The sequence below is a fragment of the Physeter macrocephalus genome, chromosome 10, assembly GCF_002837175.3.
Source record: "Physeter macrocephalus isolate SW-GA chromosome 10, ASM283717v5, whole genome shotgun sequence".
NCBI lineage: Eukaryota > Metazoa > Chordata > Mammalia > Artiodactyla > Physeteridae > Physeter > Physeter macrocephalus.
In genome coordinates, this window is record NC_041223.1 from 1,390,087 (window position 1) to 1,413,334 (window position 23,248).

At 49.1% G+C, this 23,248-nt stretch overlaps 1 protein-coding gene across 2 annotated transcripts in view; it reads right to left on the reverse strand.

Annotated features, from left to right (window-relative positions):
- SMOC2 (SPARC related modular calcium binding 2) overlaps positions 1 to 23,248 on the reverse strand; it is a 156,899-nt gene that overhangs the window by 77,535 nt on the left and 56,116 nt on the right. The window contains exons 3-7 of one of the 2 annotated variants that reach the window (XM_028494756.2): positions 23,093 to 23,199; positions 22,019 to 22,118; positions 15,910 to 15,957; positions 12,973 to 13,056; positions 11,664 to 11,738 (exon numbers count right to left, since the gene is read on the reverse strand). In XM_028494756.2, the coding sequence (XP_028350557.1) occupies positions 11,664 to 11,738; positions 12,973 to 13,056; positions 15,910 to 15,957; positions 22,019 to 22,118; positions 23,093 to 23,199 (414 nt within the window). The remainder of the gene's footprint in view (positions 1 to 11,663; positions 11,739 to 12,972; positions 13,057 to 15,909; positions 15,958 to 22,018; positions 22,119 to 23,092; positions 23,200 to 23,248) is intronic. The other variant, XM_024122642.3, reaches the window with a different exon arrangement.

A 23,248-nucleotide genomic window follows, 5' to 3' on the forward strand; every position in this document is an offset into this window, starting at 1 on the left:
TGGCTGCCAAGTTGTGGGGGGCCGGCGGGGAAGGAAGGATTGGGAGTTTGGGACTAGCAGATGCAAATTATTACATATAGGATGGATAAACAACAAGGTCCTACTGTAGAGCACAGGGAGCTCTATTCAACAACCAGTGATAAACCATCATGGAAAAGAATATATATATATGTATAATATGTATAATCATATAATATATATACGTATAATATGTATTATACGTATATATATGTCTAATCACTTTGCTGTACAGCAGAAATTAAACACAACATTGTAAATCAACTATACCTCAATAAAAATTTTAAAACAGGAGAATATCCATTTTATATAAGATATTTGTGGCCACTGAAGCAATACAAAATTTGGAGGAAATTCTCAAGTTTGTCTTCAGCCAACATTTGATACACTGGAATAAACTTCAATCTAGTGAAACGTGGAAACTTTTATCGAAGGTTGATTAGAAATTACCCAGATAGCTTTCATGAGTATCACACTTCTTTAATCAAATACAAAATCATTCCTGTTGTAAGGGGACTCTTCAAGAGAAAGATCCCTGGAGCCTAGAGTGACTGCAGAAAAGAAGGATGCAGAAGGGGGGCTGAAGAGGTACATAAAGGGGGCACACCAACAGCCCCTTTACCTCCACGGTGAGCCTCTTCCCTGCTAGGTTCTGCTTTCAGTGCGAACATCCAAATCCAAGCACAGTAAAATCATCCTATTCTGTATGTTATGGACTGAACTGTTTTCCTCCAAAATCCACAGGGTAAAGCCCTAACCCTCAATATGCCTGTATTTGGAGACAGGGCTTTTAAGAAGGTGATTAACGTTAAATGTGGTCATAAAGGTCACGGGACCCGAGTCCTTACAAGAGGAAGCACAGACACCAGGACTGCAAGAACGCATAGGAGAGGCCGTGTGAGGACACAGAGAAGACGTGGCTGTCTGCAGGCCAGGAAGAGCCTTCTCACCAGGACCCATCCTGCTGGCACCTCTGACTCCCAGCATCCAGAACCAGAAATAAACAGCTCCCCGCCCCCAGTCTGTGGTGTTTTGTTATGACAGCCCTAGCAGACGAATACATTGTATGAAAACTTGATTTTCTGAAGAAAGCCCAAGGAACCTTTCTCTGCTGAAGATTAGCCAAACAGAGGTTGAAAACAGGGAAGTGTGTTCATCGACAGGCAGGGTTGCCAGACAAAATACAGGATACCAGGTGAAATGAGAATTTCAGATAAATGAAGAATAGTTTTAGTGTAAGTATATCCCATGCAAGTTTTATATTTTTTTCTTTCATAACATTTTCTTTTATCCTTTCCCCACTCAGACCTGCCGTTGATGTAACTTTTAGCCAACTTCACCAGCTGAAAGAAGAAAATTCAAGTCAGAGGGAGGAAATTTTCCAGCAGGATTAACACCAAATTCCACCCTCAAGATTCAGGCTAGTCTATGGAAGAGGACGGTATGAGGGCATATTGTTGCAAAGCAGGAAGACCGCTGGCTTTGGGGGCTCGAAGGCCTCTGTGAGGCTCTGCGGGTGGCAGCAGCAGCTCCCTGTCTTCCCCAAAAGGGGGTCTCAGCTCTGGGCGACAAAGGGAGACCTTGCTTAGGCAACAAAAGTATGAGCAACGAAAGAGAAGTAGATAAATTGGATTTCATCAACATTAAAAACCCTTGTGATTCAAAGGGCATTATCAAAAAAGTGAAAAGATAACACCACAGGATGGAACAAAATATTTGGAAATCATGTATTGGATAAGGGATCTGTATCTAGAATACATAAAGTCTAACAACTGCAGACCTAAAGGCAAACAACCAAACGATAAAATGTGCACAGGATTTGAATAGACATGTCTCCAAAGAAGATTTACAGGTAAGCACCTGAAAAGGTGCTAAACATCCTTAGTCATCAGGGAAATGCAAGGCAAAACCACAAGGGACACGACTCCACGCTTCCCAGAATGACTGTAATAAAAAAAAATGGAAAATAACCAGTGCTGGAGAGGACGTGGAGAAATCAATATCCTTGTGAGTTGCTGATGAGGACGCAAAATGGCACATCCACTCTGGGAAACAGTTTGTCAGCCCCTAAAAATGTTAAACATCGAGTTACGACGTGACCCCGCCATTCAACTGCTGGGTATGCACCCAAGAGAAAACGTATGTCCACCCAGAAACTTGTGTGGCAATGATCACAGCAGCACTATTCATAACAGCTGACAAGTGGAAACAACCCAGATGTCCATCAGCTGATGAACAGTTAAATAAAATGTGGTCCATGCATACAAGGGAAAGTTACTGAGGCATAAAAAGGGATGAGGTCCTGATACGCACGCTGCCACATGGACGATCCTTATGAAAATGATGGTAAGTGAAAGAAACCAGTCAAAAAGACCCCGTATTGTCAGCGTCTACACGCGTGAAATGACAGAACAAGTCCATCTACAGAGCGTGAAGCGGATCTGTGGTTACCGAGGGTTGGGGGTGGTCAGTGGGGACTGGTTGCCAATGAATACGGGGTTTGGGGGTCTGGAGTGATGAAATGTCCTAAAATTAGGTTGTGGTGATATTGCACAACTCCGTGACTTTACCACAACTTCTGACTTGTACACGTCAAACCGGTCAATTGCACGGTATGTGAACCCCATCTCAATAAAGCTGCTTAAAGAAAACATACAGCATGGAGCGTGGATGGGCAGAGGTGGGTTAAGAGGCTGCAGAATGGGCGGCCAGCTGGAGGCCACCAGAGGCCCTAGAAGGCACTCGGCCTTATGATGAGGTGACCCGGGAAGCCGCTGCAGAACTCTGAACATAGACGTGGCTCTTGCTTTGAAAGCTCAATGTTGAGAAAGCTGCAGTGGGGAGAAAGACCGAAGCAGAAACACAGATGGGGAGGCCTGGAGACCCTCAGAACCCGAGCGGTGATCCAAGCCAAGCGAAGCTCAGATGCCTCGGTGAGCCTGGCGCTGCAGGCCTGGAGGGAAGTGGACGACGTGGACACACCTCAAAGGCAGGACAGAAAGGAGGTGTGAAAGGAAGGGTCACATAGCATTGAGGACAACTGATACTTGTGTGGCCTTGGCCTCGTACTCTGATGCCTTCCAGAAACAGTGCTTTGTTTTACATACGTGTGTAATTACAAGAAAACACTTAAAGATGGCCCAAACCTTGCTGATAATAGTTAACACGTGTTTGCAGTGGGACTCAAATGTTCGCATAAACGAGAATCACCAGAGAAGCTGCTTAAAATGCAGCTTCAGAAGCCCCACCCCAGAGACTCCAGTATTCTGATCGAGGGTGAGGTAAGGAGTATGCATTTTAATCAGCATTATAGGGCTGGTGGCACAAGTTTTAACAGTCAGCCCCGGTGCTGCGGGAAGCACAGGGAACCAGCAAGTACAAGGCAGCACTGAGCTTCCCGGGGCGGCAGCACTGAGCTTCCCGGGGCGGCAGCACAGGGCCGGCGAGACGGGACCCAAGCACACACCCATTTTCAGCAAAACGTAAACGTATATATAAATAACATGAATACACACTCACAGGTGTGTGCGTGTGTGTGTGTGTGTGTGTGTAACCATACGAATGATGCAAAAGGAAACATAAATTAACCAGTGAGACATAATCACAGGACCTAATCACGCAGTGAAGCTAGGATCACATTTGCTGTTTTCCTAGAGGCTGTATCCAGGGCTCAAGCAGCGCCTGACACGCAGAGACCTTGGGCCAAGAGACCAGCTTCCGGCAGCAGGACGCAGGAAGAGGAGGCAGCAGGTCCAAGGCCAGGCTGGACCTTCAGGAGGGGTCTGCCGTCCGTGTGGTACTCCCCCTCCCGAAACTGATCCACGGAAGGAGGCCGCAGAGCCCAGGAGGGAAGGCAGCTGGGTCCCCGCACGGCCGCAGAGAACCAGGGCTCCCCGGGGATGGCCCCCAGAGCAACGGTGAACTTGGGAGCTTCTCGTCTACACACGGAATTGCAGGTACATTTCTTCCAACATTTACACCTACCCTTCCTGATAAACCCTGGTGTGTCATTTAGAAACCTATGCCCCCATGATAATCATACAAAGTAAACGGGAACATTAAGCAAATCACCTGGATTTGCTGCTTACGAAAATTTTTGCACTCTTTTTGTACGTCTGGGATAAGATAGGCTGGTACAAAAGATCTAAGTAGTTTGAGAAACTACTAACATCTTCAGATCTACGTCTTAGTACACAGAACCGTACTATTACTTAGATATTCTGTGTTTCGATGCAGATATTTTATTAAATATATAACTTAAATGAGATATTTTTTAACAGGCAGATCTTCGGTCTGCTTTTTCATCTGAAACGCAATAGCCTGATGTATGCTGGCTTTAGCCACTAATGTGATTTTCAGGCAAAACCAAAGGAACACTTGCAGACCAGGGCTTATCTGAGACAGAAACGAAGGATGCAGGCGAAGAGGAGAAAGATGAATAACTATGAAGACGAACGAAGCTAAGGGAAAAGGTTGCATCTGTTAAAAAACAGAGGTAATTTTTTGATAGAAAATAAGTACTTAATACATGCTTGATTGCATACAGACACTTGCACACATGCACACACCACGTCATTCCCGGGAGTGAATCAAAATCCTTAACAACTGATTAACGTTTTTCAAACTCGCCGGCCGCACAGCCAGGTCACGCAGGTCATCGCAGCTGGCCGTGCATCATGCTTGGGCAAGAGCCGGGCATCGGTCAGCAGCCTAAACGGCGAGCGTGATAGGACAGGGCCCGTGGAGAAGAGGCGGCCGTTGGCGGAATAGCCTTCCACTGCCCTTGCGGGCGAGGCGGGAATTCTAGTCTGGGTTTCACCGTGTGAGTCATTTCCAAAAAGACCCTCCGCTGTTCAGGAGCCGCATCAATCCTGATTTAGTCTCTAATGCAACTGATGGGAAGACCACAGAAACAGGATCACAGCGATACCTGGTCTATTAACGTTCTGTTCACACGTGTGACGAGCAAGAAGAGACGTTTCATTTGGTTCACGCGGCAAACCAGCCCGGTACAGGACACAACCCTACGAACTTCACCGCCACAGAGAAACCTTTCCTCAGCGCTGCCAATCCCATCATACACTTTCTAGAACCTGAATTCTCCGAAGCAGGTATCCAGTAACCTCTGTAGTGAACACACACACGCGCGAGTGAGAGACATTCTCAAGAAATGTCCTCTTGTTATTTGCAAAGTCCAGGCCTGAGCTCGCACGGGAACAAACGGACATTAACCCCAGTCCTATTTACAGACTCGACCCTGATGGCCCCGCCGCACGCCAGGGCTCCCTGGGACACGCCCCGATTCCCGTGAGGTCAGCTCACCGTTGCCGTGGAGATGAGGTGCTGAACCGGCGCTCGGAGAGGCTGATCGGGATCGCGGTGCCGTGTGGGAACCCAGCTCAGCCCCTGCCCTTCCCGAGGCCCCGGGAACTCTGAGCCCCATAACTCGAGTCAGAAGGAAGCCTGCACTAGACCCAGGGGCTCGGGGAAAGGGACGGCTGGGCCCGCAGCAGCTCAGCTCACTGCGTCCCCGTGCCGTGAGCGGTCCATCTGGCCCCGGCCCTGGTCCCCTGTGCTCCTTTCCACGTGAAGAGGGGCTTCGTGTGCAGCGCCCCTTCTGCCTGCCTGAGAGCGGTTCTGCCCAGGGCCACCTCCCATCACGTCCCTTCTGGAGCCACCACCCTCCGCAGAGGACAGCCTGGCCAGGCGAGAACTGCCAGCACCCGTCCAGGTGCTTCCGGGGCGAGGCAGCCTCCTAACCCACCGTCAGCAACAGAGGCACCTGGGAAAACTGGGACCAAAGTCACATCACAGCAAGGCGGCTGGCTCTGAAAGGGACACGTGTCTGATGTGCAGTCACAGACCTGGGCTAAACCCCTGCCAGAGATTTTGGACATTCTGAAAGGTGTTCTTACCCACAAGACAGGGAGAAGTTGGGTTATGTTATGCATTAAATCACAGCACTCTGCCTGATGCAAAATAAGCTTTCCACAAATTGTAAGCTAAGGCTCTACAAAGGACACTATTTAACATCAGACCTCATTAATTCAACGATGGATTAAATCTCATTTATACAGAGAGAAAAAATAAGTCGAACACCCTTTTTTTTTTTCACACGGTGAGAGTACAGATGTCTGTGTGTATATAGGCTGGTGTGTGTTTTCAAGTAGCTCAGATACAATTTGCTTATTACTTCCATTACTTTTTTCTGTACTTACGTTGAAATGCTGCATCCTGATTATTTAACCAGAGTTAATACTGAAATCTAAGAATTAAATATGACTGGACTTAAAACTCCCTTTTATAGTTAGGAAACTTGGATAAACTGTCTTGTACATTTTGAGGTAGCTTAATTAATATCGGTAAACAACACACTTTTACAGTACCCATTTAAAAGGAGCTATTTGATTTATTTTAATATTTTAATCTCTTCAAATGACCAACACTTTATAAGAATGTAGCTGGCATCTTGATGCTTTGTAATGTCATGTTTGAAGAATGGAGTAGAAACGGAAATGAGGAAGTAATGTTTTAAAGCTTAAAAAGGAACAAAGAAAATATAATTGGTGTTCTTTTCCCCCAGGGAATGCAATTTACCATGATTTAAAGCAGAATCAAAAGATAATAATCTTTTGGCAATAATTTTAATATGTGCAATAAAACAAAAATTATCAACCCCGAATAAAACAGAAAAATGTTTCCACTGAGGGAGTCCCATAAAATTGTGGAACATCCTGAGATACAGAACATCTCTTGGATATAAAACAGAGCTATTTTTAATGGTTTAGGGAGGAAAAAATATTTTTCTTCCAAGTGGGAGGAGGGTTTCAGAGATGGCAAAACCGGGGCCTCCAGGTTTTCTCCAGCTCACATGCAAAACTTAAAAAGCCCGCAAATGAGAAGACCACTAAAGCCAGGGGCTTGTTTATCAGAGCCGGCTGAGCGGCTCTGCGTGTGCCCTGGGTCTGCAGCCATCCGCAGCGCCTTGGAGCTCAGGGCCCACCTCTGGAGGTCTCCGAGGGGCCATCTCCTTGGCTCGAGCTCAGCTCTCGGAAGAGCCACAGGCAGAGAGAGAAAGCAGACATGCTCCCCTGCCAAGCTGGGATTTGAATAAATAATGAGACAAAACGCCCAATGACGCCCCAGATCGGCGCTCTCGGTCTTCAGGAAGCATCACCCGCTCTGAAGCCACTGGGAGCGGGCGCTAGTGCCCCCGGCCAGTGCCCACCTCCTAGCTGCCCAGGCTGGCCCTTGCGGAGGCACCGTGAGCCCAGACGGTGACAGTGGCCCGAGGAGGGCGGGGAAGAACCTCAGCCTTCCCAAACCGCAGACTCCTAAAGCGAATACACGAGGGGGTCCCCGTGCATCACGGCTGAGGCCAACAAGGGTGTTGCCAAGGGGGACTGTCACACAGCACACGTCAAAGGACAAGCCACTCCGGGCCCTTCGAGCTCACGTTTCCGGGGGCAACCGTTGGAGGCGTGGGGCAAAGCCACAGCGCATCTCCTTCCCCAGAACAGGGCAGAGACGCCGACGCAGGACCCACCTTGCACGCTGCCCGCCCCTGTGGACCCCAGCGAAGCCCTGGGTCCCCGCAGAGCCCTGCACGCCTGGTGCACGGCAGTGTTCGCACAGGAGCACAGGGGCCCACTCGGCAGCTAAATTATTTTTTTGTTTTTTGTTTTTTTTTTTTGTTTGTTTCGTGGTACGCGGGCCTCTCACTGCCGTGGCCTCTCCCGTCGCGGGGCACAGGCTCCGGACGCACAGGCTCAGTGGCCACGGCTCACGGGCCCAGCCGCTCCGCGGCATGTGGGATCTTCCCAGACCGGGGCACGAACCCGTGTCCCCTGCATCGGCAGGCGGACTCTCAACCACTGCGCCACCAGGGAAGCCCAGCAGCTAAATTATTTATGTGGAATAAACAATGAGACAACAGAGAGCCCTCCGTGCTCTCCTGATGGAAAAGGTAAACAGTCCGCCTTCCCATGCCACGCCCCACGGGCCATCACGGGGCCCTCCTGCTGGGTGAGCAAGCCGCAGGGTGGAGGGAACCTCCTTTACTCTGTCACCCGTCTAAACGTCACTCTCTTCTACAAAATGCCTTCACGGGGACATCTGTGCTTGACCGAGAGACTGGGGGCCGTGGTTCGGCCGGGCGGACGCGGTGAGCCATCTCGCTGGCCATCGGGACCTGCTGGATGGGTTATCGACCCGGCTGGTGAAGAGCCAGCGAGCCGGGGAAACGGGCTGCAGGGAGCCTCCGTCCCGTGTCTAGAAGGGATCGCTCCCTGGAACGCGGGCCCTCCACGCCCTGAAGGACTGAGGGAGGAGCCCCCCGGCCCGCCCTGGGGACCTGGGGGCGTGGACTGCACGCTCGGGCTCTATGTGCTGGGCCCCGTCTCAAGGGCAGAGCTAAGCATGCCAAACGAGCCCGGAGCAGACGGGAGGAGTGACGCTGCGCGTGCGCGCAGAGCGGGGGCGTCGGGGGCGCGCGCAGGTGGGGGGCGCAGGGGGCCGAGGCGGGGCCGTCTGCGCGCCGGGAGCTGGGGCCGCAGCAGACCCAGCGGTGACCGAGAGTTGAGAATATGTGAAAAGCAAAGTGCGCCTTCCCAGGAGCAGGGATAGGAAATAAAAATGTAGGTAAGACAGTGCGCGGTTTGCTCGGGGAACAGTCTGAGGTCTGCGGACGAGGGCCAGGAAGAAGGGTCTTGGGGGAAATGAGAAAAAGGGGACGAGCGGGGGGGCGGGGTCAGGCTGCAAGACACAAGAGGGTCCGTCCCCATCGCTCGTCCGCAGCCACCGTGGGAAATGCCCTTGTGTCCCCACTCCTCTAGCTTTCTCTGCGCCGTCCCCTCAGTGTGATGGAGGATTCGAACTGAAGGTGTGAACGGCTGACAGTGGCTGCAGGCAGCACAGGTGCATTTTAACAGGGGCCCGGCTGTGTCCCCCAGGTGAGCCCAGACAGTGATGCCAGGAGCCCCCATGTCTCAGTGGGGCAGAGGAGGTGTCCCCTCTCTGAAGGACAGCGGTGAGGGGCACGGCCGGGGTCCGGGTGGTCAGGTGGCATTGCAGTTCCCACCCTCAGACACCCTGCCCATGCCGCCGGGCTGGGCTGTAGCCGCCTGCTCCTCCTCTGAGATCCGGGGATGGGAGGTGCAGCAGCCCCGCTGGCTCGCTGTGAGGCAGAGCAGGACAGAGGGGCAACGAGGCACGTGAGGTACCAGCACGTCGTAAGCACAAGAAACGCCAGCTGCTCTTCCTATTATCACTGCTGCTCCAACTAACAAAGAAAGTGCGCTCTTTGATATTCCAGGTTGGTTTAAAGGAAATCAGGCAGAAATCTAGAACGTATTTAATGTACAGCAGGGCAAGAGTATCAGTTTAATAAATAGAGATATAAATGAATTTTATATAATTAAACAGTGTGTCACAAAATCTCTTATCTGGGTCTTCCATGGTGGTGCAGTGCTTGAGAATCTGCCTGCCAATGCAGGGGACACGGGTTCAAGCCCTGGTCTGGGAGGATCCCACATGCCGCGGAGCAACTGGGCCCCTGAGCCACAACTGCTGAGCCTGCGCGTCTGGAGCCTGTGCTCCGCAACAAGAGAGGCCGCGACAGTGAGAGGCCCGCGCACCGCGATGAAGAGTGGCCTCCGCTTGCCACAACTAGAGAAAGCCCTCGCACAGAAACGAAGACCCAACAGAGCAAAGATAAATAAATTAATTTTTTAAAAAATCTCTTATCTGGTAAAATCTCGTAATCAATTTTTATAACTTCTATAAATAGAATGATAAAGTTGAATATAATAAGATGATTCAAGAACATAAAGAAATAGACACTGTCAATTATATAGTAATAGAAAAAAACTGAGTCACGCATTCTTAAGTAAAATGCAATTTTAGGTTTTTGTCACTTAATGTATATTGAATCATATAATGAAAATGATGCTTTTCCCGCATAATGAACCAACAGAAGAATATTTCATTTTTATTTATATTGAGTTTCAATTACTAAAAGTCTACCAGTGAAACTGTCATGGTATGTAGATTAGATCAAACTTTTAGCTATTTATGTATTTATTTTTTGTTTCATTTAGTTTGCTTTAGATAAGAACGCAATGATACCATCAAAGTGGCCGTGGAACACGTGGAATAAATAAACAGGTGCTGAGTGCCTATCACGTGTAAATTTTCATAGACTCGGATTACTTTGTTTCCTTTACAAGGAGGTCCCTTCTGAAAATGACTATCGCTTTATGCTCCAAAGTACATTTGCTCCTACCCACACGGCCTCCCTCCGTGTTTGGTAACGTAAGTAATATTATGTTATTTTAGTGCAAACTTGGGGAGGGGGGGAATAGTACTTTTAACTGATATAAAGAAACACCAGAGAAAAAAAGCAATGCATTCTCAGTTTGGCTTCTTCTGTAAAGGAACATGAAAGAGTACCAACAAACAAGGTAAATTTTTTAAAACACAGAATAACAGAAAGTCACAAATTATTTATGTTTTGTTAAATAAATGTGTCTACTTGGAAGATTATTACTAAAAGTATCTTTTAAAAATAAAAATTAAGTACAAACGAAACTATTCTGACATTGAAATCTCAGTGACAATGGTGGTCATTATGTAAAATCTATGATTGTTTGCCATTTTATCACTAAACTTAATAAAGGAAATACTATATTTAACATCTTAAAATACTAACTAGGGCTGACTTTCTTTGGACCCTCAGAAAGAGCACGTATCTGGACAAATGGCATTAGATACAGATATAACCTCAGAATTTCATGCCCCATGTCTACAAGTCAACTCAATGTCACCTTTTTGTGTTCTACACATTTAGGCTGATTTAAATCAAATTACAGTGTAGGGTAACTTACGTAAACTGGAATTTCCTGAAGCATTATTTTCAGTCCCACTAAATACTTCAAGTCTGCCCTGTTTTTATTAGTTAATTATAACTGACAGGTCACGTAAGGCCTGAAAATCTGGTCATAGAAAGTAATGGGTGAAATACAAACGTACTTGTTCTGTGAACTTATACGGAACTAACTCTGTCAAACCCTGAATAGCTTCCTACTGACAATTAAAACTGCATTTTAAAACAGTGTACATTTCCAATGACATTTTTACAATAATTTTATATTTGTTTCTCAAATTAAGTTTAAGTACTGCCACACTGATGCTCCCCTAAGCATCAGTGAGATCCCCTGAATTTCAAGGTCCACCAAGAAATCTGAAACATTCAATGTTTGAACTAATTTCCCATGTACTAGTCTATACGGTACAGAAGCAAACCAAATTAGGTAACTTTTGGAAATACGGTGACAAGATTGAACAAAACTAACTCGGTTTCTAAAGTTCATAAGAGAAATGTACAGGTTAATGTCTTTATGCAATAGGAAAACTTATCCATAATGAAAATTTCTGAGAAAAAAATGTTAACTGTTCTATAATATGTTCTATAACTTACCATATTTAATACAACACTCAAATTTGAACTATATTTTGGTGGGCAAGCCATGGCATTATTTGCATGACTCATTGGTAGCCAGGGAAAAAGATGTGCTCTGCATGTAACTTCCAGAAAACAAGACCACCTTCCAGGTCCATTAACTAAGTCACATTGGGCTCCTTTTTACCTGAATTCTTATTGGTTTTGTTCTGTCGACTTTTAACTTGTTCAGTCCAAAGCGTGGGGTATCGTGATGCAATATCTAATGAACCAAAATAAAATGATTATTTTAATTCATCATGAAAACACAAAGTCTCTCAATTAAAGATTTCAGCAGGCAGTCTAAAAGCCCAAAACATCAATATAATCAGTAAACACACATTGTAGATATTTTTTAAAATTAATAAAATGTTTATGTGCATGAAACAAAAGGAATGACAACATACATTTTTTAAACCCTTAGCCTATGCCTTTTTCTTTCTTTCTTCGTCCAAAAGTATAAATAAAAGTGATATGAGTCCAGACAGGCTCCACTGGAAAGAACAGGTTTTGGCAAAAAGTCCCAAAGTATAGAAACATATCCTTGTGTGGTAAAGATGGATATTCATGTAACACACAGGGTCTTCACTCAGTTGAGAAATTCAATACAAAGTGCAGTACGTAAAGCGTAATTTTGGCCTACAACATTCTGGGAACAGATCTTTGGTAGTAGTGTTAACAAATGTAACCGAATATTTACGGTGTGATAAGTATACCAAGTGCCCGAGAACCACACGGAAGCCGACCAGCTGGTCAGACGTGCCTTTGTCATCTATCGGCTTTGTGACGTCCGACAAGTTCTCATCTGTGATATGGGGTTCTGAGGGCTCAATGGGCTCAAGTAACAGAGTCCATGGCATTCAGTGCCAAGCAAAAGTTAGTTATTATGATTATCCTTGTTATTACTATTTTCAAAGCAAGATGTCATCCTACCCTGTGATCTTCGATTTATTTCTTACGTGCATTCCTTACACTTGGTCTGCAAACCTGACCCCTTTCGACCCGAGAATTGGTGAAACAGTGGCAAATACCTACAACAATGTATTAAAGGCTAAGAGGAGGCAGTCCATCCTTCTCATAACCACAGAATTCGGTGAGCCTCTGAAACACCTCTATACATGTGACTTCACAGAACTGGTCTTTGTAAAGGCGGTGATCACATGACATGAAGGATGAGCGGGGGAAATGGCATATGTTAGCGCACCCTTTGGAAAGATATATTTCATGTTATCCAGATAAAATTTCAACTCAGAGACTTGTACTTAAAGAAAGGCCTCTGCGTGTGCTGTGTGAAAGCCGCACGGCAAACCCGCAGGAGCCCTCAGGAGGGACGGCGGGGCCTCACAAAGGCGGAAAAGGCCAAGCCAGCCCGTCCTGAGCACGGTCCTCGCACGAGGACGTGGCTGCACCCCCAGGCCCGCGCCCTGCCCCCAACACAACTCCCCACCGACACTCACCTTCCTCATCTCCTTGAGGCTGAGTCTCCAGCGCTGGAGCTGAGGCATCATCTGAATTCAGAACGGAAAAGATTTGCAAGGAGACTACAATTATGAGAGTAAGTGAAGTAAGTGTGCATACAGGATGGACCCTAAGGATCGCATACACCCCACGATCCACCAAACCACAACCCAGCACTCAGTAAGCCATACAGAGGGGCTCAAAGCTCCAGACAGACCTCAAGGGGAAGGGTTAGGTGTGATGTAAAGCATCGGAGCCAACCGGACGGATGAGGGAGGGATGGCAGGAATGGGGGGGCTGGCGGGGTGGGGGTCTGGCATCCCTGCTGTGGCCCTGTTTTCCAGAGTGGAAGGCAGGGATGGAGACCCAGGCCCCGGACTGTGCCCCGTGGGTCTCTCGACCCCTCAGGCCTCCCGTGTCGACCCGTGAGAGGCTGGTGGGGAACCGGGTGAGAGTGTCAGAGGACAGAGGGACAGTGTCCCTCTGTCTGATTCAGTAAACAGTCTTTATTGAATTAGTTGAAAAACACTCATTGGGTTCCCTCGTAAGCAAGCCTCTAGAAGCCCCCCAGGCAAGGCGGCCCCAGCCAGGGACGCTGTTACAAGGCACACTGCGGGGGGCTCTCGGGAACCATCCTAGGGTTTCTATTCGTGTGATTTTTTTTTTTTTTTTTTAACAATTTCAGGATCAAAATACAGCAAGCAGTGGTCGAGAGAAGGGGCAGCCACATGGCTTATGTAGTTAACTGTGACTCATTACTAGCCCAGCTGTGTGAAGAATAAAAAATGAAGCTCTTTTCAGGGGAAAACCAAAAAGAATATTTTAAAAACTCTTTAACATTTAACCATCTCCAGAAAAAAAGCGTGTTATCTGTCAAAATACTGACAAAATGTAGCATCATTTATCTGAAATAGGCAAGTCAAATAATGATAGTAGCAACACTAGAAGTATTTTGCTATTGAATATTCTATAATCTTCTTCCGAGAATGAAATGGGGAACATATTTTAAACATATTTAACATATTTGAAAGTCTTAACAGAACATACTGAGAAAAGTCTTAGCATATTTAAACATCCTTTGGAACGACGACCATAAAGCACCTAGTTAACGTTGCACGTTTTTGCTGAGGCCTAAGCAGGCCACCACTTTGGGGCCAGCAGCCGCGATCTGATCCCTGGGTCCGGGCCAGTCTGAGTTCTCGGCCGAGCTAACCACGGCGAGAGGTGGCGGGGTGGGGGGGGCGTCCCTGAGGGACAGTGATGGGTGCCGGCCGCCACGCCTCTCCCTCCTCTGCCCCTAAAACCAGCACCAGAGGCCCCTACATTCCTGCCTTGGCCACAGGCCCCCGGGCAGCATGATCGCCTCGCCCCCCACCATGCTCTGGCCCCTTGAGAGTCTGTCCCGGTGCAACTAGCCCACTGGCACCTACTGGGCTCAGCCTTCAGAAAATGAAGCAAAGTCATGGACAGCTTGGTGCCTTTCACCTTCCCTCCGGGGCAGTTCGTTAAATGTCTCTTTTTCCCCCGATAAACCAGCCTCGTTACTTATTCTCAGGTATTTCCTCTGACAGGCACGTCTGGAGATCAAGGGGCTTCAGTAGAAGGAACGTGTTCTTCCCTTAAATCCACTTCTGAGCCCACGTGCCAATTCCCCGGGGATTTTAAAAAATTTTTTTACAGTGGATTCAACCTGTATCACCACGAACAGGATTGGGTGCGGGTGCCTGAAAGACTATTTCCCTCCGTCTCCCGTTCAGCCTTTGACTCCTGTTTCTCCCCACGAACAGGTATACTTCTTCTCCTCTAAAACATACCAGAACGCTCACCCCAACTTCATCTCCCCCTTCCCAAACGGAAAGCCTCGCCCGAGCCAGTGTCCTGACCTCACCTGCCGGTCCCTCTCTCACCTACGAACTGGGCTCTTCTCCCCACCTGCGAGGGTCTCTGCCCACGTCACACCTGTCCCAGCTCCCGCACGCACCGCGCTCCACTCGAGTCCCCCTCCTCTGTGAAACCGCTCCAGTGCTGCCCTCGTCTGCGCCCGCGCTGTCCACACAGCTGGCATTTACTCGTGTGCCAATCTGTGTGCATCTCATGGATTTATCTTAACGATACGGAGACTCTACAACCTGTCCAGGGCAAGGGCGGTGGCCACCGTGACTTCAGTACACACTTAAAAGACCTGGGTTGAATAAAACTGGGGTCTTTTGACTTCATATCACTTTTCTCTATTACTGGCTCATATACTATAACCTACCTCAGGAAAAAAAAGCACTTAAGATGTTGGTACGTTATTTTTATTTCATCTAAAAAATAAATTCTGACTTCACAGGTTGATATAAACACAGAAAATGTGTCATTGGGACTAACGGGTGACGGCTGAGGAAAGGGCAAAGAGGTCACGGTGGGCTTGCGGCGGCCGGCGCAGATGCTCCAGGAGCTGTGGGATGGTTTCCAAAGGAAATGCTCCCTGCTCTGTCTGGCTCTTGTGGGTACTGGTCCCAGAAGCAGTGACTGTCAGAGATGGAAACAGCCCCCTCTTTCTTACGAAGGGCAGCAGACAGAGCCCCATTAGTGACCTCTGACAACTGCTATGCTAGAGGCTCGCGCCAGCTCTGGAGTCCTCTGCACAGATATGGACCCGGGATGATCCTAACGCCGGCCACAGGTGGTCCCAACACAAGCCACGTCTAAGAAGCCTTGACGCGGACACAGGTGGGTTACCCAGCAGGTCACGTGCCCGGCACCTGCCAGGTCCCAACAACCCGAAGGGTCGAATAGATGTTTGCTGAATGAATAAATAATTAACAAAGGGCTTCAGCTCTCATTACCATCACTGATATACATTGACATTTTAAAACTTGAGAAGTTATTTTAAGGCATAGATTGGAGTCGCTGTAGTAATATATCAAGGAAGTTCATTTTAAGATAGTTACCTGTTTTTCCTGTGCCTTCCCGTTGTGGTAACTTTTCATTTATGGAACCTAAAAGAGGAAAATAAGGGGTAAAATTATTCTTGGCTCTCAAATGGTCATCACTGATTGTTACACAAACATTTTATTCCATTTTGATTAATTCACAGGGCTTTGTCACTTTCTAGTTAAATTACACAAGCTACCTAGTGCCCTGGGGTGACTCTGTCATCTGAAAGCACAAGCCCCAAACTAGGAAATGTTCAATTAATGTAAATAACATATAGAAAAGTTATTCAGTCTAATCCAAGTTTCTCTGTCATTTATAACCAACCAGGTCTTCCAAAACCCAGACTTAGAAGTTGGTCCGAGAAGCTGTCATCAGAACGCATACGAGCTGAGTAAACTCCCAGAAACGACCACTGACTTGTTCATTCCTGCAAAGCTTTCCATCATTAAAATCAAAGAGTAGATCGTATTCTACACTTTGAGAAGGAACTCCTCACACACTTGACGTGGCCATGGCCGGTTGAACAAGATTTCCACTCCTTCCCCGGAAACACGGTCCCTACAACTGGCCTTGGTTTAAAGAGGGGTGCATGGCAGTGCGGGAAGAATCTCAAGCCACAGTTATGGGCGTTTCTCGTCTCTTCTATAACCCGAGGTCTGTAGCTTACTTCAAACGCATACCTCAAGCTGAGTTACATATGAAGATTCTTTGGATATCGTAATATTGAGTTCCTGCATGTAGGCTCGGCTTACAATGTCTTCGACTGCTTTGTACTCACGCCAGGAATAAACTCTCGGCTAGGGCGCACGGTAACAGAGGGAGATGAGATTAAAACCCCGAAGCTCTTTCCAATTAATCGAGAATGGGCCAGCTACAGAAATCCTCCCTGGGAAAAAAGTCCTGTGTTTTTAAGCTCTCCTCCTGCCCCCAGCAATGTCAGTCTTCCAATCTTGAGAAAGAAGAACAAGAGAAAACCCTACAGAATAAATATAAATCAGCTGTGCCCGGACGGAGACCTGCGGACCTGGCCCCTCAGCAGCAAGAAAGACGGAGGTTAGACCCAGTGGGCTGCCTGGCACTGCCTTGACCGTCCTGAGCACCCCTGGTGCACGTGAAGCCCCCTCCCCGCAGCAGACCCGGGGTCTAGACCAGCAGGGCTGGGGGTGTAATCTCCAGGAACGCCTGCTGTCAGGCAGGGCAGGGCTGGGAGTGGTTTGGATTTAGCTCCAAGAGCCGCTGTTTGGTCCTGAATACGTCTCAGGGCAACGTGCTGCTGCTTCCCCAGGAGAGGGAAAGCCCTCCCCGCCACTGCTCACCTCCCCACCTGACTTGGTCACGGGGAGAGCAGACCCAGGGCCCCCGAGACGAAGCAGTGGAAGCAGACAGTTCTGCCCCTCTCCTTTGGGAACTGTCTCCTCCAGACGCCCCCCTGCCTTCTCCGGACGGTGAGTCGCCCCTCTCTGGGGGCCCGCGGCTTCCGCACGGAACTCCCAGGTCCTCGACGGGTGTGTCTGGCTGTGGGCGCCTGGCCTGGCGAAGGTTCGGTAAGTGCTGCTGGTGGAGATGGTCGTTAACGAGAAACGACGGGTGGGTTTCTAGGGAGGGAAGGTGGAGCAGCCACGAGGACGAGCGTCAGGGGGCCCGGCCGCTACCGCTCACTATAGGGACGGCTTTGACCCCGTTCGCAGGGTCCTCACTGCGTGCGAATGATCCCGTCACCAGGAAGCAGGTGCCAGCAGGGGCCAAAGGGGCCGATTTCTCCCCCGAAGCTCCCAGGCCCCTGAGGCTTGAGCTGCACTGAGTCACGCGTCCGAGTCCGTGGCCGGAAGGAGAGACAAGGCAGGTCCTCCCCTCGTTGCGAGAATCTGTGCAATTACCTGCCAGCCCCCGAGCAACAGTGGTCCAGGAAGTGCGCTGACTTGGTGAAAGCTGATTAAAGCAGGTGGTGGGTTCCAGGGTCACCGAGGGGTCACCGCAGTGGGTGGCGAGTGGCCCTCCTTGTCCTTCAAGCACCTCGCTGGGGCCTGGACAACACGGCCCCGTGGTCACGGAGCTCAGAGCTGGGAGTTACACACATTCGAACTCGTGATTTCTTATAAATAAGGAATTCAAGGCCCATGAAGTCACATTATGGTATCTGGCAGAAAATGTGGGCAACGGAGACAAAGGCGTAGACTTCAATCCCAGCCCCGTCACTTGACGCACAGGGGCCTCGGGTCAGGCTCTCGCCTGTAAATGGAAGGTCAAACCGCTTCTACCTCGGGACGTGACACTGACACAGACACAAGACAGCCCCGTGAGCGTGAGCCCGCCCCTCGGCACCGACGTGGGCTCCCAGCCCGCTCTCCCACTCGTCCTGCGTATCCCCTGGCGGACGCTGACCCTGGCACTGCTCTTCCCCAAACCCTCCTACAGTCTCTTTCCGGCCATCCCTCCCTGCGGGGAAGGGACCGTCCTGACCCACCTCCCCTTCTGCCGCTTCCTAGACATCCACACCTTGCCTCTGTCAAAATCCTCGGGGAAGGATGTCAGATAACTTACGAGCTCGGGGAGAATTTAGGTCAGTGTGTTACCCCTTCCATGGGCTTTGCATCTTTCACTTTCTGAATCTGTGAAACATCACACCCACACATGAAATGCATCAACACAAACGCACAGCCCGGTGACTTATCACCCCAGGTCCAGGGAAACAGTGTCCGGGCAGGGGACGGAGCCCCCGGGCCCGGCCCTCTAACGCATCACAGAGTTCTCCCCCTCCCACACCTCACCGCTGTCCTTAGAGTCTGACCACTGAAGCTGAGTTTTGTCTGGTTGTTTTTTTTTTTTTTTTTTTTTTGCGGTACGCGGGCCTCTCACTGTCGTGGCCTCTCCCGTCGCGGAGCACAGGCTCCGGACGCGCAGGCTCAGCGGCCATGGCTCTCGGGCCCAGCGGCTCCGCGGCACGTGGGATCTTCCCGGACCGGGGCACGAACCCGCGTCCCCTGCATCGGCAGGCGGACTCTCAACCACTGCGCCGCCAGGGAAGCCCTGTCTGGTTTTTGAATTTTAAATGGGCTGCGGTGTTCCGGGCTCCGGCCCCCTCACGCAGACACACTCGCTGGAGCCGCGTTTCGCTGCAGCAGCTCCTCTGTGTTCTCGCCGTTCGTGTCCTACCCGTGGGCCAAGCAAGCACGTGATCTCTCCCTCAGACACCAGTGGACGCTCGTTGGCTTCCAGGATCTGCTCATCAATACCAGCGTGCCACGCACAGTCTCTCACACGCCTCCCGCTACAACGCGGGCCCGTCTGCTCGTCCTGTGCCCCGTGTGCAGGGGCGAGCTGATGGCACGTCGAGGGGTCCCCCGGGGTTCACCGCTGCTGCCCTCCCCTGGGTGTCAGGGAGTCTCCCTGGGAGGCTGGTTTGCATTTCCCTGCTACCGATGACCACAAGCACCTTTTCCCATGTGCACTGGTCCCTAGGATTTCCTCATTTATAAAATGCTGCCTGTTCAAGACTTTGTCTTTTTCTGCTAGATGGACTCATTATCCCATTCTTCTTATTGATCCGTAGGAATCTGGTGCTTTGCCTTAATGGCTTAAAAATACGTGACTGTGAAATAAAAGAATCCTTCCCTTTGAAGGTCTTTCTGGGAGGAGTGGGCCAGGGGAAGTGGATGCTGGGGCCCCCCCTCTGTTCCTCAACTGAAATCAGCCGTGAGTGGATGTCCCCCGCCCTCCCCAGGGGCTGTTGCAACGTGTGTCTGCACCAGTTCATAATAAACACACACATGCATTCTAAGTGACCGTTATTGTTTACTGCTAAGTCTTAATGTGTGTCTGCACCAGTTCATAATAAACACACACATGCATTCTAAGTGACTGTTATTGTTTATTGCTAAGTTTTAATATCTTTTTCTGATTTTCAAATTTCTATAGAATGTGCTTATATGGTAAGCTCCGTGCCAACTCCAGGGCCAAAGACCACTGTTGCCTGCTGATGTTTACCCAGTTGTAATAAACTAGATGGAAATCACTCCCACGCTCTACAGAGAGTAGACAAAGCGTCTCAGCCCCAGCAGGTGTCAGCCAGGGTCCCAGGGAAGGGAGGAGGACGCCCCTGGGGGGTTGCAGATGGAAACTGACCAGCTGACATGCAGTTATTAACCACAATCTCTGCCAAGCGAAGCTCATTTTTACCGCGCTCTTGCAAGTGATTGGTGAGGGTGCGTCAATATCTGGGAAGGAGTTATGTTACATTATGCAAAAGTCTATCATAAACTCTGTGTGTGCGTGCACTCTCCCTTCAATACCAACACTCTCCCTTAAATACCAAGATTCTCTCAACAACCCCCTGCAGCGCACAGTTTCCACGTGTTCCAAGCACAGGCACCTGCTTTCCCCCACCCATATCTCTGCAGAATAAAAGCATGAGTACAGCTGGGGATTCATAGAATTTTCCCATAACTCTGGCCAACTACAAAACCAAGCCACGGGGGTGAAAAGGGAGGCGCTCCTACAGGGAGCCCAGTCCAGGTCTCGGTCTCGGTCTCGGTCTGGGAGGGAGCCTGCCCTGCCCATATCACAGGGGTCCTCAGAGACACGCCCGCCCCGCCCCCGCTGGCATTTTCCATGCAATAAACACCAGATTCTAAGCAAAAGGGAAGAACACTCTTTCGTCCATAACCCATCCCTTGAAAGAAAAAAATCCACATGGGCAGTGAAAAAGATGGAGCATTTCTATACAGCAAAATATTGCTGCTACCTGGTTGGAGAAAATAATGTGAGTGAACAGTACAGTGGTTTGATTCTAGAAACGAAGTGTTACAGGGAAGTTATAAGAAATCCAGCCAACTTTGCTCATGGTTTTCTAAGAAAGTTCTTTCAGACACTACTTAATTTCTCAAAAGGTGTCACTAAAATCACGGAAATAGGTATCTCCTCTGCTGTCTCCTTCGTAAAATAAGGCTCAGCTTGACTCAAAATGCTCTTACTTCGTTGAAATGAAATAAGCATTTGCAAGTAACTTTCAGAGTGAGGGCCACACACAGAGGCCAACTCATTATGCTAATTTTTTTCTCTTTCATTTACTCCATGAGTCTGTAAAAGAATTATTAGGTGCAAATGTAAGCTCACTAAAAATATATTTACAGCAATTTTTAGATCTTGGATGACAAAACGGTTTTAAAAATAAGTATATTTTAATTCCACATTATGCACACCCCCTGGCTCTTAAGTGATGACCAGTCATTTAAAATATTAGGTTTTGTGTTACTGCTAATTACGTATGTCATCATTCTGCAGCAGTTATGAGTTCTGACCTGTGCTTTGGCTCCTGGTATAAATGTCTGAATCATGAACAGAATTTCTAATTATAAGATGCCTGTTCTTGAAACAGAAAAGGAGTCTAAAAGTAAACTGTAAATACACGTTTCAATATTTTACATGAAAATTCAGGAAGATGTTTTGTATTGTTACATAACAGTACGTTTTTCCCTAGTAAGCTTAATCTAGTAATTGTGACACAAAGATCACGAAATTTCTTCATAAATGGTCTGATAGGTCTCCCTCACCAATTACTCAAAACTCAAGCTGCAGACCATTTTCAAATAAAAATGACCTGAATCTTTTATAACATTTTTGGTAAAATATTAATGGAAAACAGACCGTTTTATAGATTATTCTCCTGCCAATATTATTACCTTCAGTACATGAAGCCCTCTTATGAGTAATAAAATAACACACATAAACCATCTGGAAAGGGATCTGTGACGAATGATCCACTTTTTCTTTGCAAACATATACATACAAACGCAGAAATGTCCGCTTTTCTCGGCCAATGAAAGCATTTGGTCATTTCCACTGATGACCACAGTCCCTGTGGTTATTTCTAAAAATTAAGAGTCCCGAATTGCCATAACCTACCGTGGTTCAGACCCAGATCCTCCATTCCTAAGCCCTCTTAAAAACGACGTTTTCATAATACTTTGGGCTTTTTGTCCGGTGACTCAAATCCACCCCCAACATTCCTCATAATTCCACCTAAACTGAGTTTCTTTTCAGTAATGAGCAAACACTGGTAAGATGATCAGCAAGCAGCCAACAGCGTCAGTAGCAGTTTCACCTCGTAAATTCGATTGCACCTACCGGGACACCTGGGCGTCTTGTGGGCCACGGCGGTGCCGCTGATGGGCCTCCCGTTGGGTGTGACGCACCAGCAGTAGCCCGTGTAGCTGTGGCACTGCACCTGCAGGAGGGACGGGACGGGACGGGGCAGTCAGTGCGAGTGGCGCCCGCCCTCCGCGAGGCCCCCTCCACCACCTGCAGCCCAGCCTCATTTCCAACGCAGGTCCAGGAGGCCTGGTGCTTCCTGAGTCCTTGCGTTTGAACACCCGGCAAACAACCTGTGCTGCTCTGGAACCTGGGATCTTAGGGACGAAAGGGACCAGAGGTGTATATAGTGAACGCCGGTGGGCGCCAGCCCGTAACTGTTCGGTATCTAATCCTTCATCTTTGCGATGGGGCCCGAGCCCGCATCTTACAAGAGGGAAACCCAGGCACCAAGGAGTCAGGACAGACAGGAGACCGCGGTCCGGCTGCCGGCGGGATGTCCCGTCACGGCCCCAGCTCCCCACCACCACCAGCCAGCCAGCGTGGACACCACCCATGGCTCCAGCTTCTCTCTGTCTCGCTCTCTCTCCTTCCTGAGTCTTTCAAAGGTCAAATGATTGTTGTAAAAGTACATAGAGTTCACATCATTATTGGATGGCTCACAGCAGATCCTGTCTTGTGTGTGGGGTTTTTTTTCCCTACCAAAAGCTATGTCAGTTAGCATAGTATTTCAGGAATTTGTTTCCCTTAATAAGACATCATAGTATTGACAATAACAACATTGGCACACTCCAGGTAGAGCACTGGGTGATTAGACGCCGCCACTGACTAACGAGGTGCCCCCAGCAACTGGATGTGAGCTTGGCGTGTTCTCCTCCACAGCTAACACTGAACTGGAGCTGGAGGCTCAGCCGTGAGCCGGCCTGGAGGAAGCTGTGCAGCCCGCTTCCCAGCAGTGAGGGTGGCCAGCAGAGCCGTGGCAGGAGCACCTGCGCCGGGGAAGGACTCGCCCCGTTTACGACAGTGACCCCCTCGGGAGGAAGCGCTCTGAGACAGAAAGGAAGACCCCCGCCCCGTGAGAGGCCCACCGCGCCCTCCCCGGCTGCCCACCTGGCTGTAGGTGCCGTCGTCCTTGCACTCAGGGATGAACACCTGCTGCAGCTCCTTCCGGGCCTGCTCCTGGGTGTACTTCCTCTCGGCCACGCACCTGGACGCGTCTGCAGGGAGGGCACAGGGCGAAGGCGGCCGTCAGGCCGCGGGGTGCAC